This window comes from Lampris incognitus, chromosome 14 (genome assembly GCF_029633865.1).
Source record: "Lampris incognitus isolate fLamInc1 chromosome 14, fLamInc1.hap2, whole genome shotgun sequence".
NCBI classification, from domain to species: domain Eukaryota; kingdom Metazoa; phylum Chordata; class Actinopteri; order Lampriformes; family Lampridae; genus Lampris; species Lampris incognitus.
Window position 1 is genome coordinate 24,179,271 of NC_079224.1, and position 23,775 is coordinate 24,203,045.

Here is a 23,775-nt window from a genome sequence, read left to right on the forward strand (position 1 = left end):
TTGTTATTATTAGTATTATACTATTAATGTGCCGTTGGCTACTACTACTACTGCTACTACTCTGCCGCCAACGTGACAGTTTAAACACAGGCAACAACCATTCAAAGTAAGCTGGAAGGACTCTTTAACCGACTGACCAATAGAATTGCTTCGTGCTCGGGCAACGGCTCTGGTCTAGGAGCGGTGACAGAAGTAGACGCATTTCGCGCATGCGTTGACCAAATCGTGTTTCCGGAACGGATCGGGCAAGGACAGTATCCGCCGAACCGCCTCCGAAAAGAGCCGATGTTATTTGTTGATAGAAAGCAGCTCTCTGCCCGTGTGGACGAAAAAATGAATTATCCGAATAAGGCTCCCTTTAACAATCCCGGAGCACCTAAAGGAGCGATTTCAGCGTACCAAAATCAAACGGGGAGGTAACAATTTTTTGGCAAGTTTTGGTAATTGCAAATGCGGTGTTGAGACGGTTCATTTGAGAAAGTTTGAGGCCTCCCAACATCGCGAGATTCATCCAGGTCCTAATTAAGCAGTTGATAGTTAAGTTGAGTAATTCTAAGAAGCGCGTCTGCATCAAAACTGGGTAATACGCGTAAACATCATTTACAGCGGCTTTACATTCAACGGTGTTAACAGCAGAGAATAACACTTGAGACTAACCCCGCTAAGCTAAACTGGCTAGTTTGATCGAAATCCGTTGTTAAATTGCCCATTGCGACTGTGTCTGCCAGACCCCAGCCGTGTTTCTAAAATGTCCAGGATCTATCGTGGCACCGCCTTACGATGCTCGGTCATTTTCTGATATTGATATTAATTTTTGATTCACTCCGTTTGGTCCCCCCCCCCTTTGGGTTAAAGAGTAACCCAAGGCTTCAACGAAAGTGCTCCTTCGTTCACACCAATGAAGGCAAATACAGAATCAAGTAATCAGCCATCCGTCACTCCGAATAGACAATTTACAGCACCAGCAGCCCGACGAAGTAAGTATAGCGTCAATCTGATCGTCTTTTCTAGTGTTCGGTTTCATTTTATCACTCTTTGATATTTGGGGACCCACCAGAGTTTTCTTTAAGACTCGTTGATCTAAGAGAACCATGGTCACCGCATATTAAAAAACTAGGTTGGGGCCTCAAGCCCAAAAAGCTTAACCAATCAGGTGAACTGATGTTGCAAATGCATTTACACAAAACATACAGCCCTCATAGCCTCAGCAACCCACCTTAATAACAGCATTCATCATTTTATCTGTATTTTAGAAAATTGCCTGGTCTTTCAGTACACCCTGACTTGTCATATTTGCATCTAACCCATGTAATCCACAGCATCATCTATTGCCTTTAAATGGAAGTCTTCAGTCACATCATCTGGAGATTCTTGTCTTTCTCAGGATGGTAATTCTCAGGACAGAAAATCCAGCTTTACAGAGAAGTAAGATGATCGATGATATTTTATAACATAATGCATGTAAATTAGACCAACAGAAAATTATCCTTGATAACATCATCCCGATGTCATCACAGAAAGTTGAATCAGTTCATCGGGACATGTTTATTGAGAGAAACGTTTCTCCCAATAAATGTTGTGTCCAGATGAACTGATTCAACTTTCTGTGATTCGCTTACCTGGATTATTGAGCACACATCAAGACATCCTAATGTCAGGTTTCATATGATATTGGCAGAATTTGCTAAAATAAAGCAAAATTTTACATTGGAGATACACGCACACACATATTAACACTCAGAATCTATCACTTCTCTCTCAGGTTTGAGCTGTATGACCCTTATGATCCGGGATCATCAGACTCTGAGTCAGAGATCCCACAGAGACAAGGGGGCACCCGTTGCAGGTCCAGCGAGAACTACTTTGGACATAGTGGACGTAAACGTTCCTCCTCTGATATAGGTCCTCAAGACAGCCATCACTGGGAGTCAGCCTACTCTGGGTCAGGGAACATATCCCATGAGGTACCCCATGAGGGGTGGGATCTTGGTTGTGACACCAGACACCCCAAGAGGCCAAGTCCAAGGGATAGACTGGCTGAACGAGAGACCTACAGCACCGACACTAAATCCTCTGAAACATCCAGTTATGGCTTCATAAGTAGGCCTCCTGATCAGAAAGGGTTCGAAAGTCAGGCGTTGCCTGATTCGGTGATGTCTGTGCTCTTTCCAGCATCATCGTACAGAGGACAGCGGACAAATGTGGAAGAAAGAATAACAGCACCAGAACCAAGAAGAGAGGTATGCTGATATGTACTAAATAACGCTAGCTGTACACAGTGGCGTTTGGGATGAGTTAGGCTTTGAGTTTGGCTCTTGCCGTAAATGGACTGCATTTTATTTGGCACTTTTCTCATTTCAAGTCACTCAAAGCGCTTTACAATTAGTTAATGCCTCGTTCACCCATGCACACACACTCACTCATACACTAATGGTGGTGTCAACCATGCAAGGTAACAACCAGCTCATGGAGAGCAGTTTTGGGTTAAGTGTCTTGCTCAGAGACACCTCGACATGTTTGCCAGGAGGAGCTGAGGTTTGAACCGGTAACCCTCTATTTACCAGATGACCTGCTCTACCTCTGAGCTGCTGCCTCCCCCTGTGGTTGAGCTGCGTACAGTTATTTGGACTTACATGTTGTACATGTGACTTACATGTTATACATAGATGTATCTTGTTGAAAAGAGGCTTTTGTTTCTGTTAATTTTTTGCTACAAATCTTGGAACCAATAGTGTCCCGTCTGTCCTCTGCAGATGACTACTACTGCTAAATTATCTCCAGGATTTCAAGTGGGCTACAACTCCCAGTCAGGATATAGTGGAACAGGTAAGGTCTTGTCATGCAAACCATCCTCTATAAAATAAAATAAAAAAAATTTGGATTGTGAAATGACTTTTTTTTCCTGTAAATGATGATTATATAGTGTCACAGAAATTTACATTAAACCACTTGACAAGGTCCCAGGATTTTAAGGGCTTTCTCCAATCAATGCTTTTGTAACATAAAAAAAAAATTCAACCATACCTGATAGTAGAACCCCACCTATGAGACAGTGACATATGTTAAGAGCGAATACTGCATGTATTTTACCCCCTCGCATAGTGCACTAATCGTAGCATAACGCTGCCATAGTCAGAGCTTAAGCTCTAACAGAGGCCTCTAATGCTTAAAAAGAATGCATGTGAAACACTTTGGATAGAAATGTATTCACTAGGCTGTCTGTTAAATTAAATCCGCAAAAATTAAATGTATACGCTTTTAAGGGTGCATACATTTTGCAATTCCCCCATCCATCTATCCATCCATTATCCAAACTGCTTGTACTGCTCTCAGAGTTGTGGGGATGCTGGAGCCTATCCCAGCAGTCATTGGGCAGCAGGCATGGAGACACCCTGGACAGGCCATCACAGGGCCAACAGACACACACATTCACATGCAATTTGCCTGTTCTATGAAATTCAAAGTTGTTAGAAATTACACTCAATGGCCACTGTATTAGCTTGGACAACTGTCTAGCATGAGATAGAAACCCCTTTGGTTTCCAAAACAACCTGAATTCTTTGAGGTATGAATTCAGCTAGGTTCATTTTACAGGGATATTGGACCTTGCTGACTCAATAGCATCACACATTTCCTGCAGATTTTTTGGCCACACATTCATATTATTAAGCTCCCATTTCCTGATGGTATTCTAGTGACTCAAGATCTGAGGACTGTGCAGGCCAGTGGAGTAAACTAAAGGCACTGCCATGTTCCTGGAAGCATACTGAAATTATGTGAGCTCTCTGACATGGTGTATTGTCCTTCTGCAAGCACCCATTTGGAAAAAGCTAGACTGTGGTCATGAAAGGATACTCCTGGTCAGTGACAAAAGTTAGGTATGCTGTGGCTTTCAAATGAGCTCGTTTGATATTAAGAGGCCTAATGTGGGTCAAGAAAACATTCCCCACACCATTACATTAACACTAGCAGTGTGTACCGCTCACTTCAGACAGGATGGATCTATCATCACCCTAAAGAGTGTCTGTCCAATTGTCCAGTTTTGGTGATCACTGTAGTCTCATCTTCTCATACTTAATGTCAGGAATGGAACTCGGAATGGTCTTCTATTGTTGTGGCCCATCTTCTTCAATTAGTAGTACATTCAGAACTTCCCTTCGGCATACCGCTGTTGTATTAAGATGTGTTATTTGCGTGCTTGTGGCTTTCCTTCTAACATCTGACCTCTCTCAAAGAATTGTCGCCATGAGATTTAGTGCTGACTGGTGCAATGAACAAAACACATCCAATCGCATTAAACTCTGTACTGTAATGCATATCTCAGTAAACTCAATGTGCCATAATGCATGGAAATTCTAACAGGGCAACTGTATTAGAAATACGGGCGCCACCACAAGGCACCAACAATCACACCATGTTCAAGGTAGCTTAGATCACTCATCTTGCCAATCCTAACATTTGTTTGAACAGTAATGGAACCTTTAGACCCTGTCTGTGTAATTTATATATCGAGTTGTTGTGATGCAATTCTCTGTATGGAGGGGCAGGCTGTTTGCTTTGACAGGCAGCTTTCATGAAGTGGCCACAGAGTGTATATTAGATTGTATTGCAGAATGTGTGCATGCATGGTGGTATTTACTCCTGTTTTTGTATTTGTGTCGGTTTTGGGCTTGCACATTCTTCTGTGCCAAAGATAAAGCTAAACATGAATATCTAAATTGTGAATGCTTTCGTAGTTCTAAATTTTAATTGCTACTGTCTGGTTGGACTTTCTTTTCTGATACTGCACATAGATAGTGTTTTACATCGTCTCCATACCAGTTAAATGTGGAAGAAGAAGGTAAGTAGCAGGGAGTTTGAAGAATATGCAGTTGTTTTGGCTAACAACAGAGTAGACTTAGAGGTTCTAGGTTCATCTGTGCTTTTCGTACTATTGCTGATGACTTTCTCAACTTGAATTGATCTCTGGGATTTGGCGTGGTGAAACACCAATGCATTTACCAATATCACCGAAGGTGTTATGGCAGTAGGTCGAACATAATAATCTTCAATATTTTAACTTTAAAGTCTAAAGAATAGAGTTTGAATACTTACCTGGCAGGGGAGATACCATGATCAATAAAAGACTTTGAAGGCAGAAATTCTGGACCACAAATCCAACATTGCCATGGGTTTAACGTTGATGAGGTTACACTTTTATGTATGAATCATCTGCTGTGTGTAATTTTTTCTTCAGGTGGTCCTAAAACTATAATTTTAGTGACTGTAGTGTATAATTTCTGCTTTACAGGGGTGGACCAAATCACGCCTTCCTCAGAGGTTTCAAGAACATGGAACATAAGTCCAAAAAGCAAAATGGAAAAGTAGGCACTTTGTCTGTTATTAATTTGTCTGTTATTGTATTATTGTATACTGTAACAACGTTGCCAAGAAAATTTTAAAATATTTTTCTTCAAGACAATGTCATCTAATGTTAAAAGAAAGTTAAATTAGTTCATCTGGATACAGTGTTTATTGATAGATACGTTTCATCACTCATCTAAGTGACCTCTTCAGTCTCAGTCCCCACCCTTATAAACAATACAGTGGCATAACGACCAACACCAACGACCAGTTTCATATGCAAATATGGGCGTGACCATTAACTACTACTACTAACTACGATCTGAAACATTTAAGTGTGACAAACATGCAAAAAAATAAGAAATCAGGAAGGGGGCAAACACTTTTTCACACCACTGTAGATGGCCTCTTTGACTCCCCGTTCAAACCAGTGTGTCCTGGCCTGATGTGTTAGCTCTTCTGTGTTGTGCCGTCCTCTTGGCCCTCATCTGTTTGGTTTCCCTGATGTACAAGTCACAGCAATCCTCCTGGCACTTAACAGCGTACACTATATTGCTCTGTTTGTTCTGGGGGACCTGATCCTTGGGGTGGACCAACGTCTGGCGCAGCATGTTTTGAGGTTTGAAAACAACTGAGATGCGGTGTTTGGAAAACATGTCTCAACTGTTCCGACACTGCTGCCACATATGGAATCACCACTGGTTTACGCTTGACAGGTGTTGTCCTTCTGCTCCAGCTGCCTAAGAGTACATCTGTCGCTGTCTTACAATGCTGTGATTGCAAACATTCCCAAATCCTCTGTGAGTAGTACGCGTGGCCATTGAAACTCTAGTTAATGGTCACACCCATATTTGCACATGAAACTGGCCGTTGGTTTCAGGCATTATGTAACTGTATTGTTTGTAAGGGTGGGGATACCTGCTGTCAGTTTAGACTGAAGATGTCACTTAGTTGAGTGATGAAATGTATCTGTCAATAAACGTGTCAAGATGAACTGATTTAACCTTCTTTTTTTTTCTTACCTGGATTATTGAGCATGCATAAAGTCAGCTAATATTCGGTGTGATTTGTAGTCAGTGGAATGGTGTTCTTTAAAGGATAAGTCCCCTTTTAAAAAAACATTTAATACATAAAATGTATTAAATGTTTTTTTTTAACCCAGACCTTATTAAAACATTGTCAGGCATCTGATCACTTAAGTACTGAAAAACTTTGCACTTCACTTAATCTTCTCCCTGGGCTTCAACATGGTCCAAGTAGGGCAAATATTTAAGCCTTCAAAAATCAATATGTAGCTTCTTTTCAACTAGGTCATAACCTAGTATATGGCTGGACCGTGTATGGTCAATGTTCGAAATTGGGGCCAATTTGTTAGAGGGATAGTCAGTATGTCTATAATGTGAATTCCTGGACATTAAATGTTAATCTGCAATATATATATATACATATATATTTTTTTGTTAAAGTGTACTAAAGTAGCATGTCACGATATGGTCAAAGTGCATTTGAGTAAGAAAAAGGTTATAAATGCAGTTGCAAGAACAATAATTTCCGCTCATATCTTGGGATGTTTGACGTCCTTCTCTGATGCCATTAACTCTTTTTTTTTCCAAAATCGTGTCGGACAACTGTTCAGCCTGTCTTAGCAGCTTATTGCTTAGCAAAGATCTCAAGGTGGATTTATTTTGTTTAACTGAAGAGGAGTAGCCTATAGGCTGTAATGTTTCAGTAAAATTAAAATTTCACATTAATACTTGTGCAATTGGTAGTGCACTACTCATTTGCAAAGACAGCAAATTACTTCATTTAGGTCCTTCAGCTTGCTGGTAGCGTCTGGTTTAAAACCAAAATATTCCCAAATAGGGGATTTTGTATTCTTTTTCGGAACGAGCCCTTCCACGATTGCATTCACTGAAAATGGCCGGCAGGGGGGATATATTAGACAATCGCCGATTGTTGGCCTGACGGTGGCCGGTAGGAAAATTTTGACATATCACCCAGCCCTGGTAGACAAAGTGGCATGTTATCAAGAACAATTACATAATTTGGGCAGTAAGTTTAGCTAGTTTCTCATTAGAGGATTACCTGAATTTATTTCGTATGTTCGCAGTTTTGTAACCAGAAATCAAAGCTTGGGACGTGACATGTAATGCAAGCGAAGAAAACCTGGAAGTTAAAAGGACACTCTATGACCAATAACAAACTATCAAAAACTTACTGCTAAAAGCTGAGCAAACATGCAGTAGCAGTTTTTTTTTTTCAAAACCAGTCATTACTCAATCATTCTTAAGTAAGACAATTACAACCTGTCTAGGGAAAGAATTTACTGGGCTGGTTCCGCGGTGGTGTAGCGGTCTAAGCATCGGCTTTGTGTCGATGTAGTTGTCCACTGGGGACCGGGGTTCGCGCCTCGGTCTCATCAGATCCGACTATGGCCGGATTTGATGAAGCGGCAATAATTGGCAACGTGGAGTCGGCTTGTGTTCACACATAAATGCCTCTCTGGGTTTTTTGGAAAAAGCAGTGGTTTGGCCTGGATTCGTCTTGTCATGACAGTGACAAGGCGTCTCCTTCGAGACTGCCAGCCGGAGAGATGCAGTTGGCCTACGCATGCAGTACGAGGGTGTGTTTGAACTAGAATAGGGAGCGATTGGCCACTAAATTGGGAGAAAAAGGGAAAAATCAGAAATAAATAATAATAATTAAGAAAATAATTTACTGGGCTGGCATCTTTTGTCACATTCTCTCAAAACAGTCTTGTCAGAATAGCCAGAGCTTGCATAATCCAGATTTTTCAGTTTTGATGCAACTTCATAAACCACATCTTCACATAGGGTGTTTGATAATCAAGGCCCAAATAAAAACTGTTGTTTTAGGTTGACTGTGTAACAGATGAGTTAGCCAAAAGGCTTCTCATCTTGTGTCAAAACTAAATTTATTTGTAGATTAATTACTGGTTCAGGGTTTGCAAAATTAAATGACATTATGTTTTGCTCTTTAGAAGCCCCTTCATCTGTGAACTGTGTGATGTTGAGCTGGCCAAGATGAGGGATCTGGATGATCATCTAGAGAGCAAGAGCCACTGGGAAACTCTGGAGCACATCCAGCAGCACTATAATTACAATGACTTGACTATTGCCTTCCTTCAGGTATGGTATGTTGTAAGGATAGACACAACCTCCTTGAACTCAAGCTGCCTTTAGAGTCTAGCGAGTTGCATCGGGGCCACTGAGGCAGGTTACTGACTTTAAGAATTCAATTTTGAATCTCCAGAGAAGCTTGGGGAAATCTGTTTTGGAGAATGGGCAGAGTAGGAATCTCCATCCCTCATTAACTAATTGTTGAAACACCATTCAATAGAAGTCATTTGCCAGCTGCTCTTGCAGAACTACTCAGCAACCAGCACATAGAAGATGATGGTTGTGCTGGGCTACTCCAAAGGTCATTTGGTTTGATTGTAAGACTTGTTATTATTTTGACTCTTTGTTTTCATGTCTCCAGGAGGTCATGTACAAGTTCCGGCAATGCAGTAAAGCCATGGAAGAAAGCGCAATTGAAGGTGAATAACTGACAACAGTAATAAGTCGTGAAGGACATATATTGTCTCAGACATCTTCAATTTGGGGTAAATGAAGGACCCAGACTTCAAAATACAATGTGATCCTTGTTTTATCAGCATTGCAAGAGAAAGACTACATGACAAAGGTGGAAATGCTCCACTGTGCTGCCTGCAAAGTCCTCGTCTCCACATCAGTGTCATCGGTACAGAATCACCTTAACTCTCAGGAACACCTTCAGAACAAAAAGGTAGTATTGGCAGCTGTTTTGGACATTTAACAACCATATATCGGCAATGGAAAGTTTGGCTGTATTGAAAAAAGTTAGCAATAAATATTATATATTATATATTTGATATTTGATAAATAAAATTCAAAATCAAAATATTTGATATATTTGATAGATACTATTGTATATCTATTAATTTTATTTTTAAAATGAAATTAATTTCTTGTAAAATTCAAAGTTGGTCCTAAATACAATAAGATTCAAGTGTTGATTTTTTTTCTTCCTTTTTTGAAGGAGTATGGAATTCAAAAGAGAAGTTTATGCCTTGACAAAACAGAGGCCATGATGAAGGAGCTGAAGCCTCAGTTCGAAAAATTTCTGAAGGTACCCAGAATAAGTGAACATGGAACATTAATGTCTTTATGCATGCTCAATAATCCAGGTAAGAAAATCACAAAAAGGTGAATCAGTTCATCAGGTCACAACATTTAGTGGGAGAAACCTTTCGTCACTCATCCAAGTGACCTTGTCAGCCTCAGTGACCCATAAAAACATCGTGGAGCTGAAAGCACAGCAACTGCGGACGATAGTTTCAGCCTGCCTCAGCATTACCAAGGCGCCACCGTCCCAACATCAGCAGAGATGAGAGGAAAGCACTCACGACTCTCAGTAAGGACGAAAACATCATCATCCTTCCAGCAGACAAAGGTAGATGCACTGTTGTATTAAACCAGACAGACTATCATGAGAAAGTTATGATGTTACTCAGTGACATACATACTTGTAAGCCCCTGAAACGAGATCCAGGCAGTGGTTACAAGAAAAAGGGGAAAGATTGTCTGAAGCTGTTAGAACACGACACTGCTATTGACAGAATTTTGTACCACAGATGATACCCAGGGGAAGTTACACCTAGTCTGTATGGTTTACCTAACATACATAAACACGATGTGCCGTTATGGCCTATTGTTTGTATGATTAACTCAGTGACCTACAACATCTCTTAAGTTTCTGGCATCTATAAGTAACTCGTTGGTAGGCAGTAATGAACATCACATTCAAAACACTATGGATTTTGTGGATAAGGTGAAGGATATCATTATGGAGACGGATGAAACAATGATTGGCGGCACAGTGGCGCAGTGGTTAGCGCGATTGCCTCATAGCAAGAAGGTTCTGGGTTTGAGCCCCAGAGTAGTCCATCCTTGGGGGTCGTCCTCTGTGTGGAGTTTGCATGTTCTCCCCGTGTCTGCATGGGTTTCCTCCAGGTGCCCCGGTTTCCTCCCACAGTCCAAAGAGACATGTTGGTCAGGTGAATCGGCCTACTAGGTATGTGTGTGTGTGTGTGTGTGTGTGTGTGTATATTGGCCCTGTGTGATGGCCTGGCGGCCTGTCCAGGGTGTCTCCCTGCCTGCCGCCCAATGACTGCTGGGATAGGCTCCAGCATCCCCGTGACCCTGAGAGCAGGATAAGCGGTTCAGATAATGGATGGATGGATGGATGAAACAATGATCTCATATGATGTTACGTCTCTCTTTACGTGCGTTCCTGTTGATGAAGCAGTGGAGGTGGTCCATATGAAATTACAGGACGACCCCACCCTTAACAATAGGACCACCCTTAACACTGACCAAGTGTATCTGCTCCTGAAGCTGTGTCTTCAGTCCAATACTTCACATACAGGGGGCAGTACTATAGGCAGAAGCATAGGTGTGCTATGGTTTCTCCAGTTACATGTGTAGTGGCCAATTTGTATATGGAGGAAGTGGAAAAGAGGACTCTGATGTCCTATCCAGGAACACCACCCAGCCATTGGTTCAGATTTGTGGACGACACCTAGGTTAAAATTAAATCTCAGGACGTACCACATTTCACCAGCTACATTAACTCAGTGGACAACCACATCAAGTTCACCAGGGAGGATGTGAAAAATGACAATTAGACTTCTGACACGGTGAAATTGGTGATGGGGACATTTGATTGTTGATATTTACCGTAAATCTACACATACTGATCAGTACTTAAGGTGTGACTCTTGTGACACTGGAGCACAAACTAGAAGTCATCATGACGCTGTACCACTGAGCTGACAACGTCCCCACTGACACAGTGGCCCGGGAAGGGGAGGAATCCCACATTAAACAAGCCCTGATGGGCGTCCGGGTAGCGTAGCGGTCTATTCCGTTGTCTACCAACACAGGAATCTCTGGTTCGAATCCCTGTGTTACCTCCGGCTTGGTCAGGCATCCCTACAGACACAATTGGCTGTGTCTGCGGGTGGGAAGCCGGATGTGGGTATGTGTCATGGTCGTTGCACTAGCACCGCCTCTGGTTGGTCAGTCGGGGCACCTGTTAAGGGGAAAGGGGGAACTGGGGGGAATAGCTTGATCCTCCCATGCACTACGTCCCCCCGGCGAAACTCCTCACTGTCAGGTAAAAAGAAGTGGCTGGCGACTCCACATGTATTGGAGGAAGCATGTGGTAGCCTGCAGCCTTCCCCAGATCAGCAGGGGGGTGCAGCAGTGACTGGGATGGCTCAGAAGAATGGGGTAATTGGCCAAGTACAATTGGGGAGAAAAGGCGGAGGGAAAATCCCCCCCCCCAAAAAAAAAACAGACCCTGGTTAAGTGTGGTTATCTAAGTGGGCATTTTTCAAAGCCAGGAAGACACACAAACACTGCACAAGCCAATCGAAGAGAGGAGAACAACAGCTGCCTAAGTGTAAACCAGTGGTGATTCCGTATGTGGCGGGAGTGTTGGAGCAGTTGAGATGTGTATTTTACAAATACCGCATCTCAGTTGCTTTCAAACCCCAAAACATGCTGTGACAGACATTGGTTCGCCCCAAGGATTGGGTCCCCCGGCACAAACAGAGCAATATAATGTACACTGTTAAGTGGCAGGAGGATTGCCATGACTTGTACATCGGGGAAACTAAACAGACACTGCCCAAGAGAATGGCACAACACAGGAGAGCAAACACATCAGGCAAGGACTCCACAGTGTACACCCATCTACAGGCCAGTGGCCACTCTTTCAAGGATGAGGATGTGCACATCCTTGATAGGGAGGAACGCTGGTTTGAACGGGGAGTCAAAGAGGCCATCTATGTGACGCAGGAACGACCATCCCTGAACCAAGGGGGGGCCTAAGAGTACATCTGTCACCATCTTACAATGCTGTGATTGCGACTATTCCCCAGTCCTCTGTGAATAGTACACATGGCCATCTAAACTCTAGTTGGTGGTCACATCTTGTTTGCTTATGAAACCAGTTGTTGGTTTCAATCGTTATGCAGTTGTGCTGTTTATAAGGGTGGGGATACCTGCAGTCAGTTGAGACTGATGAAACGTTTCTCTCAATAAATGTTGTGTCCAGATGAACTGATTCAACTTTCTGTGATAGAGCATTAATATTCACAAACTGTTTAGCAATGACAATCCAACTCTAGTGATTTCATTAGCTGTGGGTTTAAATAATACCTTCGATTCTTTTTTGGTTCTGACCCAGAAAGTCAAGTTACTGGTGTACAAGTAAAGCACTTGAGTGATACATACTATCAGTTCTGCAGATAAGTGAAACAAATTTGCTGTCATTACTAATTAGAAATTATTCTCCTCTCTAGGGTGTTGATCCATTTGAATAAATGAGTTCACGGAAAGGCTTTCGAGTCCGGTTCACGCCAAGATGCTGTTCTTGACCCATCGAGGAGAATGGATTGTAATCATAAGTTGTCTCTCCCCCAAAATGAAACTTAAGACATAACAGATAAAAGTTCTAATCAGAGCGCAATTCATGTCCATTGTTAATTTAATGCTGAGAGGATATTTTAACATAAAGCATTTCCTAGGATATATTTCACATCTTCATACCGATTTAATTAATGGTGGTTTAAAGAGGAAGTACTTGTTTTAAGCCCTTCTCTGCCCACCTGCATTTTTTAAAAAGGGAGAAAAAAAGGGGTGATGTAGGGAGGGCTGAAGGTGGCAGCCCCACCGTTGAACAACACGCCTCAGCTACCCAGTCTACCCAGCGCGATTAGTTGACTAACACCAGCATGTTGCTGTTTTACTCAGCTCATATTCTATTGGTCTAATGCACATGGGTCTCGGCGTCTTTGATGCCACACATATTAAAAGGTATCCAGTGGAGTTTTTGACCCACTAGTGTCGCTATAGAACACAGCAAGTGGTTTCTCATACTCCTTGTATCACGTGTTCTTCCAAGGACACATGAGCATGGGGGTGATGTATTACATGTTTATGCAGACATAAAACAAAAGCAGACATGTCAACCGGAGGAAGCAAAGAAGCTGCAAAGAAATCCAAGACTGATAATAATATATAATTGGGAAAGCAAAATAACGATGTTTTATACTTGTTTCACTTTCTTTCACACAAGGTGATATGCCATTTCCGCCAATGAAGAGAGTAAGATTGCAATCTGCTGTTAATGGTGAAACTTTCAAAAAATATTCCTAAAAAAGGCTTTGGAAATGTTTGAGTTGGAAATATTTTCAACATGTTTGTTAGGCTTCAAGGACACAGTATGTTTTGGTAAGAAACTGAAGGCAAACAAAATGGCTCTTTACAAGGAAAACTCCTTTGGATAGCTTAAAACAGGCAATTTGAACAAGGTCCATCTTGTCCTTCTCACTTGAAGCAAGATAAAGCGTGACTTATTTTCTCCATGGGCGCTGCTGTGTCATGCAGTTTGTTGTTTGTTAAATCTATCAGTTAGTTCTACCATCCTAGGCCCATACCAACACATTTTCAGCTCAAAAAAACAGAGTTCACTACCTCTTTAAAAGTCATGACTAGTTAACAATGCTTCTTAGTTAATTCCCCCTTCGCCTATGCCATTTCACCTACACTCCATCAGAACAAAGTTTGAAAAATGTTTGGTTATCGAATGAGTTTGTAAAAATAAATACAAAAGGTTGAAAATTGTCAGGTGACTTGGGTCCAAGATGGTGCATTGATAAAGTTGAAATGCTTGTAATTAAAAGGTTTACTCCGAGGGAATTAAAAACCTAGTCCTTGTTCTTTCACCCTTTTTTATTTAGAACATCACAAAATTGTTTTAAGCATTGTATCTGTGTGATATAGTACATTTAAAATTAAATTATCTTAAAAACAGCATATTTTTTGCAACATTTGTTTAAAACATTAAATATAGGTGACAGTTACTCATGAAGGACAGCAATCATCAGCACTTAGGCTGCACAAGTTAGCGCTTGTGTTTTTTTTTTTTTTTTTTTTTTTTTTTTTTTTTTTACCACTCAGTTCAAGTGTTTGTATTAGAAATCAACGCAGTGGCTGAAATATAAACCGTTTTCTATGCATTAACGAGTTGGCATACACAGTTGTTCCTTTTGTTCTCATACTCCACTTAATTTCATAATATCATACTGTAGTAGCTTTCAGCTGCTATCACTTTTAATTGTTTCTATGAGTAACTCTTATGCCCTGAAAACGGATTATGCGGTCTGGGTCTGAAACATGTCACAATACAAAAAAAAAAAAAAAGGAAAGAAAAGACTGTCGTATCATGATTTTATGTATATTATAAATGTGAATATTGATACAAGAATAACAGTGCTCCCAAACTGGACATAAAATGGACTTAAAACTGTGAGAAGTCTTGAGGTAAAAGTTGTCTTCATTAGAAATGGGTTCCACACTACATTACTGCATAAAAAAAAAGTGTCCATTTGGAATTGTATTCCTAAAAAAATGGACCATGTAAAAGCAGAAACAACATTATCCAAAATAATTCAATTTTTGTTGTCTCAAACGTCCAAACGTGTAAAATATATCCAATGTTGGGTGATGCTGTACTTTTGGCTGATATTTCTTTGACTGGAAAAAAATGAACATCCAATGTACACTGATGAGCCAAAACATTATGAGCACTCACAGCACTCAACGTTGATCATCTCCAAACAAGGGCACATGTCAAGGTCTGGGTAGATTAGACGGTAAGTGAACAACCAGTTCTCGTCAACGTGTTGGATGCAGGAGTAAAGACCTGAGCGACTTTCACACGGGCCAAATTGTTATGGCCAGACGACTGGGTCAGAGCATCTCTGAAACGGCAAGGCTTGTGGGGTGCTCCCGGTCAGCAGTGGTGAGTACCTACCGACAGTGGTCCAAGGAGGGACAAACCACAAACCGGCAACAGGGTGTTGTGAGCTCAAGGCTCATCAATGCGCAAGGGCAACAAAGGCTATCCTGTCTGGTCCGAACTGACAGAAGACAAGTCAGAAAATTTTAATGACGGTTATGGGAGGAATGTGTGACAATACAGTGCATCACTGCATAGCCGCAGACCGGTCATAGTGCCCTTGAGGACCCCTGTCCACTGTCGAAAGCGCATACAATGGGCACACGAGCATCAGAACTGGACCTTGGAGCAGTGGAAGAAGGTCAACTGGTCCGATGAGTCCTGTTTTCTTTTCAATCACGTGGATAGCCATGTACGTGTGCACCGTTTAACTGGGGAAGTAATGGCACCAGGATGCACTGTGGGAAGATAAGCCAGTGGAGGGAGCGTGATACTCTGGGCAATGTTTTGCTGGGAAATGACGGGTCTGGCCGTTCATGTGGACGTCAATTGGACACATGCCACCTACCTAAACATCATTGCAGACCAGGTACACCCCTTCATGGCAATGGTATTCCCTGATGGCAGTGGCCTCTTTCATCAGGATACTGCCACACTGCACACATTGTTCAGGAATGGTTTGAGGAACATGATTAAGTGTCCAAGGTGTTGCCCTGGCCTCCAAGTGCTCCAGCTCTCAGTCCCATTGAGCATCTGTGGGATGTGCTGGACAGACAAGTCTGATTCACGGCGGCTCCACCTCGCAACTTTCAGGACTTGAAAGATCTGCTCATGTTTGGGTGCCAGATACCTCAAGACACCTTCAGGGGTCTTGTAGAGTCCATGCCTCAGCGGGTCAGTGCTATTTTGGCAGCACATGGAGGACCAACAGCCTATTAGGCAGGTGGTCATTATGTTTTGGCTCGTCACTGTACCTACACATACAGCCTAGTGAAGTTTAAAACGGTCTCTGCTGGCCTCATGAGGCCGCATGTGTTGCTGTCAGAGAGCTGTCTTGGTCAGTCTTGGGGGTAGGTGCATCCTTGGGCAGTAAAGTCACGTCAACCATGCCTAGCCCAGTGTGGGGGACACCAGTGTTCATAATGTGTCTCTGTAAATGTTTAATCCAGTCCTCCTGGACTGACAACGGCCCCTGGAAGACGAGATCACAGAACCTGGAAGGCAATAGATGCAGTAACAATCAGTGTATTCAAGGTACATGGCAATATCAAGTTTATTAACGAATACAAACGGTAGATGGTGCATAAAAAAAAAATATTGGATTTTTACTCTTTGCTAACAAAAACCCATGCAGGCTTGTGTCCTGGTTATGAGAAACCCCAGAGAGATAGCCCTAATTCACAGACATTAAGGCATGAACGGGCAGGGGTGGTATACAGTCAGAGCCTCGAAGAAACAAAAAGTTATGTAAATTCATAGAGTTAATAATAAAGTGTCCACAAAAATATAATGTAAGAATGTATTGATAAACTCCAGATGACTTCTTTGGATTAGATTAATAGGAGGCTCCTTTCAACATATCAAGTTCTTCAAAAATTTTAAATGGCATTTCAGGCTGCAATTTGACTCATGAAATATATGTACAACGCGAATTACATAATGAATCGCTGGCATCTTTTAATTCTTCTGCATTCAGAATAAAAATCAAAAAGCAACTAGACAGAACTCTTTTGAGTTACAACATGCACTTTTCAGCATTGACTTGTGAAATCGGAGAAGGCAAAGGACCTGTGTTTCCAAACAGGAAGTGAATACAAATTCTGAAGCATGCACCATAAAATTCGTTTGACATCCAGGAGGTGGCTGCTGTGAGATTTTTCCAATACAAAGAAGTAAAATCCAAAATCCAAAAAGAAATTAAAATATCTAACTACAGATAAAGATCAAGTGATAAGATTTAAAGAGAAATGCAGCACTAGTTTTTGACCTTTCTCTCACTCACATGTTGAAAAAGGAAAAGGATAAAAAAGGATATGGATGAAGGTGTGACAAAGAACCAGTGGTGCTGGCCCTGTCTGTCAATACTGGTAGGAATGTTGGTACATCTAAATCAAACAGATCCATTAACAATGTAATTACATTAATAACAGATCTGTTTGATTTCGGTGTACCAACACGCTGCAGCTGTGTTTATCCTGCTATGTTAACATCACAAGAGTACCAAGACCAGCCTGCCATGTTTTTAAACTTTAGATCCTTTTTAACCTGTAAATGTCAGCAAACTCACTAAAATGATCAAAGGTTATGCTACTCTTTAAATAAAGTCCTCTGGTGGAATATGGGCTTCATAAGAATATCAAATGACATACAAATTAATGGATGCTAATAATGACATGCAAGTCCACAAAAGGTCAACAGAATTTTAAAAATGTAATTTTCTCAAGATTTTGGTACAAATCGCTTCATGCTAAGCAAACAGCACAGATCCCTCATCTCCATCTTAAACTAATTTTAAGTATTAAATACAAAAGCGGATTGGTAAAGCCAAAACCTATAATATTAGCATGTGTAATATATAGACAAATACATTTACATATAAAGATTCTGAAGAAAATTTAATGATTATCTCGTCAAACCTTGAAGAGCCCACCAATACTAATATCACAATATGTAATTTTTTCTTAATTGCTTCACTATTTCCAACACTGATTAACACAAAAACAATCTATTTGGGGTAGGAAATACATTTAAAACACTACAGTTCATGGATGAACAAAATAGTCAAGTAGTTAAAAGAAAAAACCTCAGTGCGATAACTTAAACAGCAACACAAAGTGGTCCATGTCAGTTCCAACTGGACTGTCAACAATATATCATCACGAAAAAAAGTGAATTCAAAATGAAATTCAGCATTACCTGCAAGTGAGTCTGTAAATTTCCTCTGGAGTTTGTGGTACCGGCAGTGTCTTCTTCTTTGAGCCAGGCCTCGAACGTTGCCTCCTTGCTTTACAGTCATATGCTAAAAGGTGGAATTGACTTGGATCAGTTAAAATACAATTACAGCACTGTCTGAGATTGCATCAAGGCTTTGCTTATACATGCTCTTATGATCCTCAGAAGCCACTTTAAAAAAAATCAGATGACAGAGTTTCTTTATTACCTGAAACCATGTTATAATTTAGCTGCTTCTCAACATGAACAACAGTATGCAAGAATCGTACACAACCATCAACAACTATTTATATCAAATGCTTTTGCACAGATAAATTTTGTTTACTGAGCCATATTTAGTAAACTTATAGGCACTTAAATGTCACTCATCCATTTATAGTGAGAGCAACAGTAGAGTAACCTTAACATATCAAATTAATACATAAAATAGTGAGGAGTGCTAAAGCCAGGCCATATTACACTGACAACCTTACCAACACAACAAATGGATGATTTTTTCCCCCCCTGTTGGCAAACCCATAAGTTAGCTCCACCATCACCTTCAGCTCTTTGTCTATGAGAATAATTAATTTGGTCAGCAAATCTTAGGAGATTTGGATATTTTTTTATGAGATAAAAGGTGGAAAGACATGTTGCCTTTACAAAGTTTTGAAGCAAAAACTGCCACTGATATGCTTAAAAAACTAAGAACAGTGCTCGTTTGTGCCGGCTAGATGCTTCTTGGCAACTTGTTTTCCTTTTTTTTTTTTAAAGTTTCCTTTATTAATCCCCTTGGGGAAATTCAGTTACTGCAAACTAACCCATCCTAACAGTGATCTGTGTAGCTAGGAGCAGTGGGCGGACACTTTCATGCTGCGCCCGGGGACCAACTCCAGTTCTTTTCCCATTGCCTTGGCCAGGGGCACAGACAGGAGTATAAACCCTAATATACATGTTTCTTTTGACAGTGGAGGAGACCGGAGCATCCCGAGAAAACCCACTGCAGACACGAGGAGAACATGCAAACTCCACACAGAGGATGACCTGGGATGACCCCCAAGGTTGGACACCCCGGGGTTCGAACCCAGGACCTTCTTGCTGTGAGGCAACAGCGCTAACCACTGGGCCACCGTGCCACCCCATTCTAGATGAATGCTTCAAGATTTACAAAATAAAAGTGGCGACAGCAGACCTCATTTGACATGTTTAGAGAAATACCTATTCATTCGAGACAGAGCCAGGGGAACCACTGGTTGACAAACTTTCACTTCAGGATTTTAGGACTAAAACCGAATTACTCATTAGATTTACCACGAAAAGAGAAAAGTACTAAAAATAACCAAGAAGTCATTAACACTATACTTAAAATGTCTAATTTTAAAGATTAAGTGGAACCTGAATCATACGTTTGCTTACATAATGTTAAATGTGAAAATACAATTGTATTTACACCCTACTAAAATAGGGTCACAATGCATCCCTTATCACCTACATGGTGGTTTAAGTTGATCAGATCACAATCCATCTTCATCTTGGGTGCATTCACACTTGAATTTTTATGTTTAACCCCTGTCAGGTTATAATCAAATCACCAGAGATACCGCTATGTCGGGTGTAAACAAAGTCTTAGTTATTACCTTTAGCAGGGGTAGTAACTTAAAAATGCAAAGAATTTCTCTTCCTTTGACAAACAGGTCTTCTAAAATTTTTAACTTTTTTTTAACCTTAATTAGACAGCGACAGTGAAGAGGCAGACTTAAATGGGAGAGAGGGGTATGACATGCAACAAAGGTCACTGGCTGGAATCGAACCAGTGATGGTTGCAGCCATGTGATATGTGCTGTAACCATTCGGCTATGTTGGCGCCCCTCAAACGGGTCTTTTAATGATTTAAATTATACACTCTGAAATTTATTTATTTATTTGTGGGGCATCCTCTACTAAATCTAACCGTTTCCGCTACACATGTCCAAGTACTTTGTCAATTATCAACATCTCCCTGGCACCATCTCTCCCTGGCATCATCAGTTTGCCTTGAATTTTTAAGCTGTTCCTAACTGCCAATTGGCTATAACTGGTTGAAAAATAAGAAATAAAAAAGATCCTACATCCTGTGGATCCCAGAAGCAACAGGTCCATCTTTAAATTCCATTTTTAGCTAAATTTAAGGGACTCTCATACCCCCTTAGTACATACCTCTTGTGTGTCAAAATGACATCTTTGAGAAATTTCCCTTCAGTTTTGTAATAATAGTGTAACAATCAGCCCATTTTCCAAAGCCTAGTTACCAAGAGTTCAGGATACTGCTGTTATTTTTACTGTCAGTGTTGGGGTAAAATACTAAATTGTACATTCACTCCCAAAAACTCAAACACAACAACTCGCTACCCATAAACAGATTCATTAAATCTACTATATCAACTGCTCACTTAACCTTAAATGTCCTCTTAAATGTCCATATGAAACTCAAAACGTCAATGAAAAACTCAAAAATCCTTTTGATCAAAATTCAGACAAATGTCCCCCTTCAAAATGCAAAAATGGAACTCAAAAACAGCAATGCATTGCAAAAAGAAAAATCCGGAAAGACTGTGTCTCACCGGCAGACAACCAGGAAATGGTGAAGAAAAGTCCATCTGGATGCTGTATTCACAGTCTTTGGTCAATATTTGTGGTGTTTTTAGTTCACTGAAACATTCTTTCAATTATGAATTAAATCTGCAACAAAAAGCCAGTATTTTGCCTTCACAGGTAACAAAACAAAGCTTTCCCTGCTCCCTGGTTTCTAACTCTCTGCCCCAAACATTCCTTCTGATTTTAAACTTCCCTTCCTTTGTTCTCTGGCCCCACCCCTTCTAGCAACAACAGATAGCCTCTTGACCTGACCAGTACTGAACATTGGGTATTTAATCATTATGGCCTAGGGTATGATTGAAAATATACAAGGTAGGGGCGTCCGGGTAGCGTAGCAGTCTATTCCATTGCCTACCAACACAGGGATCTTCAGTTCAAATACTCGTGTTACCTCCGGCTTGGTCGGGCATCTCTAAAGACACAATTGGCTGTGTCTGCGGGAGGGAAGCCAGATGTGTGTATGTGTCCTGGTTGCTGCACTAGCACCTCCTCTGGTTGGACAGTCGGGGCACCTGTTCAGGGGAAAGGCGGAACTGGGGGAAATAGCTTGATCCTCCCATGCACTTCGTCCCCCTGGCGAAACTCCTCACTGCCATGTGAAAAGAAGCGGCTGGCGACTCCACATGTATCGGAGGAAGCATGTAGTAGTGTGCAACAGCGACAGGGATGACTTGGAGAGTGGGGTAATTGGCCAAGTGCAATTGGGGAGAAAAAGGGGGGTAAAAAAGTTTCCCTGTACAATGTTCCTTTGTCTTCCACTCTTAATGCTGTTATCAAAAAACAAAACAAAAATAGAAAGAAATAATATAAAATAATGAAAATAAATAAATGAATATCAGCAGAACTAAAAAGAGAAAATAAACTATCCAAAAAATACTACGTACAATACACAATATACAATATATGGCGGTGATATATTGTATTTGTGCAAAAACTGTATCTGTGCAAAATTCTATGTACAGACAGTATATAAACAGACAGTGGGAGTGTGCAGGGTGAATTGTGTGTGCACCTCCACGCATGTATGTATGTATGTGCTTGTGTGTGGAAGGGGTTGGGTGGGGGGGATGACTGAAGCTACCTGTATTGTGAGGTGGGTTAGGGTGGGGGCAGGGACAATAGATTGGATCTGTTGATCAGCCTGATGGCCTGATGGCCTGAGGATAAAAGCTGTCCTTCAGCTTAGAAGTTCTACGTTTCAAACTTCTGTACCTCCAGCCAGAGGGCATAAGTGTGAAAAAGGTGGGTGGAGTCTTTGATGATGCTGCAGGCTCTTCTATGGGCCTTCCAATGGTAGATATCCTGCAGAGATGGAAAGGGCACCCTGATGACCTTCTCAGCAGTTTTACCACTCTCTCCAGGTATTTGCGGCACATGGCAGTGCTATTCCCATACCACACAGTGATGCAGCTGGTCAAGATGCTTTCTAGCATGCAACTGTGGAAGCTGCTGAGAATCTTCGGTGACATGCCGAATTTCCTCAGTCTCCTTAGAAAGTACAGCCACTGTTGTGCTTTTTTGACTAGCTGGGTGATGTTACATGACCAAGTGAGGTCATCACTGATGTGGACGCCCAAGAATTTAGGGCTGCTGACCCTCTCCACCTCAGGCTCACAGGTTGTCAGCAGCTGATGAGGTATCCTCTCCTTCCTCATGTCCACTATCATCTCCTTGGTCTTATCTATGTTGAGAGAGAAGTTGTGGTTGTCACACCATGTCACAGACTTGCCACCTCTCTCCTGTATGCCGTTTCTTCACCTCCAGTGATCACACCAATGATTGTGGTGTTGTCAGCAAATTTCAGGATAGTGTTGTCCTTGTCTGAGACGATGCAGTCTTAGGTCAATAGTGTGTAGACCATGGGGCTAAAGACACATCCTTGTTAGGTGCCAGTGTTCACCACCACATTGTTTGAGGTTAAATTTCAAATTCGGACAGACTGCGAACAGCCAGTTACATAGTATAGGGTTCAGGCCAAGGTTGTACAATTCGTTTGTGAGTTTGTGGAGGTGGACTGTATTAAAGGCCAAGCTATAATCAATGAAGAGCATTCTGATTAAGAAACTGTTTTTCAGGTGGGAGAGGGCTATGTGCAGTGCTGCATAGATAGTGTCCTCAGTGGATCTGTTGGGGCAGTACGCATACTGCAGGGGGTCCAGTGACTCAGGTGTATTAATCTGGATGTGAGCCAGAACCACTCTGTCAAAGCACTTCATTATGATTGGAATGAGGGCAACTGGCCTGTTGTTACAGCCACGTGTGTCTGTGTCCGTATAGTTGTTTTGTGTTGCCTTCTGTATTTAACCCTCACTCTCATTCTACATTCAGGTATCCACCAGGTGCTCCTCATCTCCTAATCAACCAGTCAACTAATCAACCAATTTCCATCAGCTGTGCAGTCCACTATTTAAACCCCTACATGTGTTAATTAGTTTAGTTTGTGTGTGATTTTAGTTAGTGTTCTGTAGCTACTTTGTGTTTGTAAAGTCTGGCCAGTTTCCAGTTAAGTTTTGCGTTGTTTCAGACTTGAGTATTTTGAGTTATATTTAGCCTTTACATAGTTTGTTTAGTTCTTTTGGGCAAGGGGATCAAGGTAAGATGCCCATGGGCATACACCCCATCACGTAGCTTACCTCCTATTATACACACTAGGTTAAGAGCGGTTGCCACCTTCTGTATGTAAGCTTGGTGCTTTTGAGCACTGTCGAGGAGGGGGTTTACTTTTATTAGTAGTTGTTTTGGCAACGGTTCTGTTGTCCTGTTCTGGTGTTTAAGTTAATAAAAAATGTATATTTTTATGTTTACCGGTCTCACTGTGTTGCACCCTCACCTCACTGTTACCCAGTGCACTAGATGTTGTCCCTCACCAGACCGAGGGATGTAACACCTGTAGTCATTCAGACAAGTGTGACTGGGCTCCTCTTAGGGACTGGGATGATGATGGTGGTGGTTTTAATGGAGGTGAAAACATCAAGTTATGTAGCACAGGTCTTGATCTGCCCTGGGATGTTATCT

The 23,775-nt window shown here is 41.4% G+C and overlaps 2 protein-coding genes across 2 annotated transcripts in view; one reads left to right on the plus strand and one right to left on the minus strand.

Moving 5' to 3' along the window:
- Positions 1 to 281: 281 nt before the first annotated feature.
- Positions 282 to 14,227, plus strand: LOC130123747 (uncharacterized). The gene is made up of 11 exons (XM_056293029.1): positions 282 to 416; positions 856 to 977; positions 1,320 to 1,425; positions 1,763 to 2,240; positions 2,754 to 2,826; positions 5,291 to 5,363; positions 8,345 to 8,492; positions 8,845 to 8,902; positions 9,020 to 9,150; positions 9,424 to 9,513; positions 12,755 to 14,227. The coding sequence occupies exons 1-11, from the start codon at positions 286 to 288 to the stop codon at positions 12,773 to 12,775; spliced, it is 1,431 nt and encodes a 476-aa protein (XP_056149004.1). The 5' UTR covers positions 282 to 285; the 3' UTR covers positions 12,776 to 14,227.
- A 138-nt stretch (positions 14,228 to 14,365) lies between these two features.
- znf644a (zinc finger protein 644a) overlaps positions 14,366 to 23,775 on the minus strand; it is a 35,028-nt gene continuing 25,618 nt past the window's right edge. The window contains exons 5-6 of the mRNA XM_056293028.1: positions 18,112 to 18,214; positions 14,366 to 16,409 (exon numbers count right to left, since the gene is read on the minus strand). Of these exons, the coding sequence (XP_056149003.1) occupies positions 16,214 to 16,409; positions 18,112 to 18,214 (299 nt within the window). The 3' untranslated portion in view covers positions 14,366 to 16,213. The remainder of the gene's footprint in view (positions 16,410 to 18,111; positions 18,215 to 23,775) is intronic.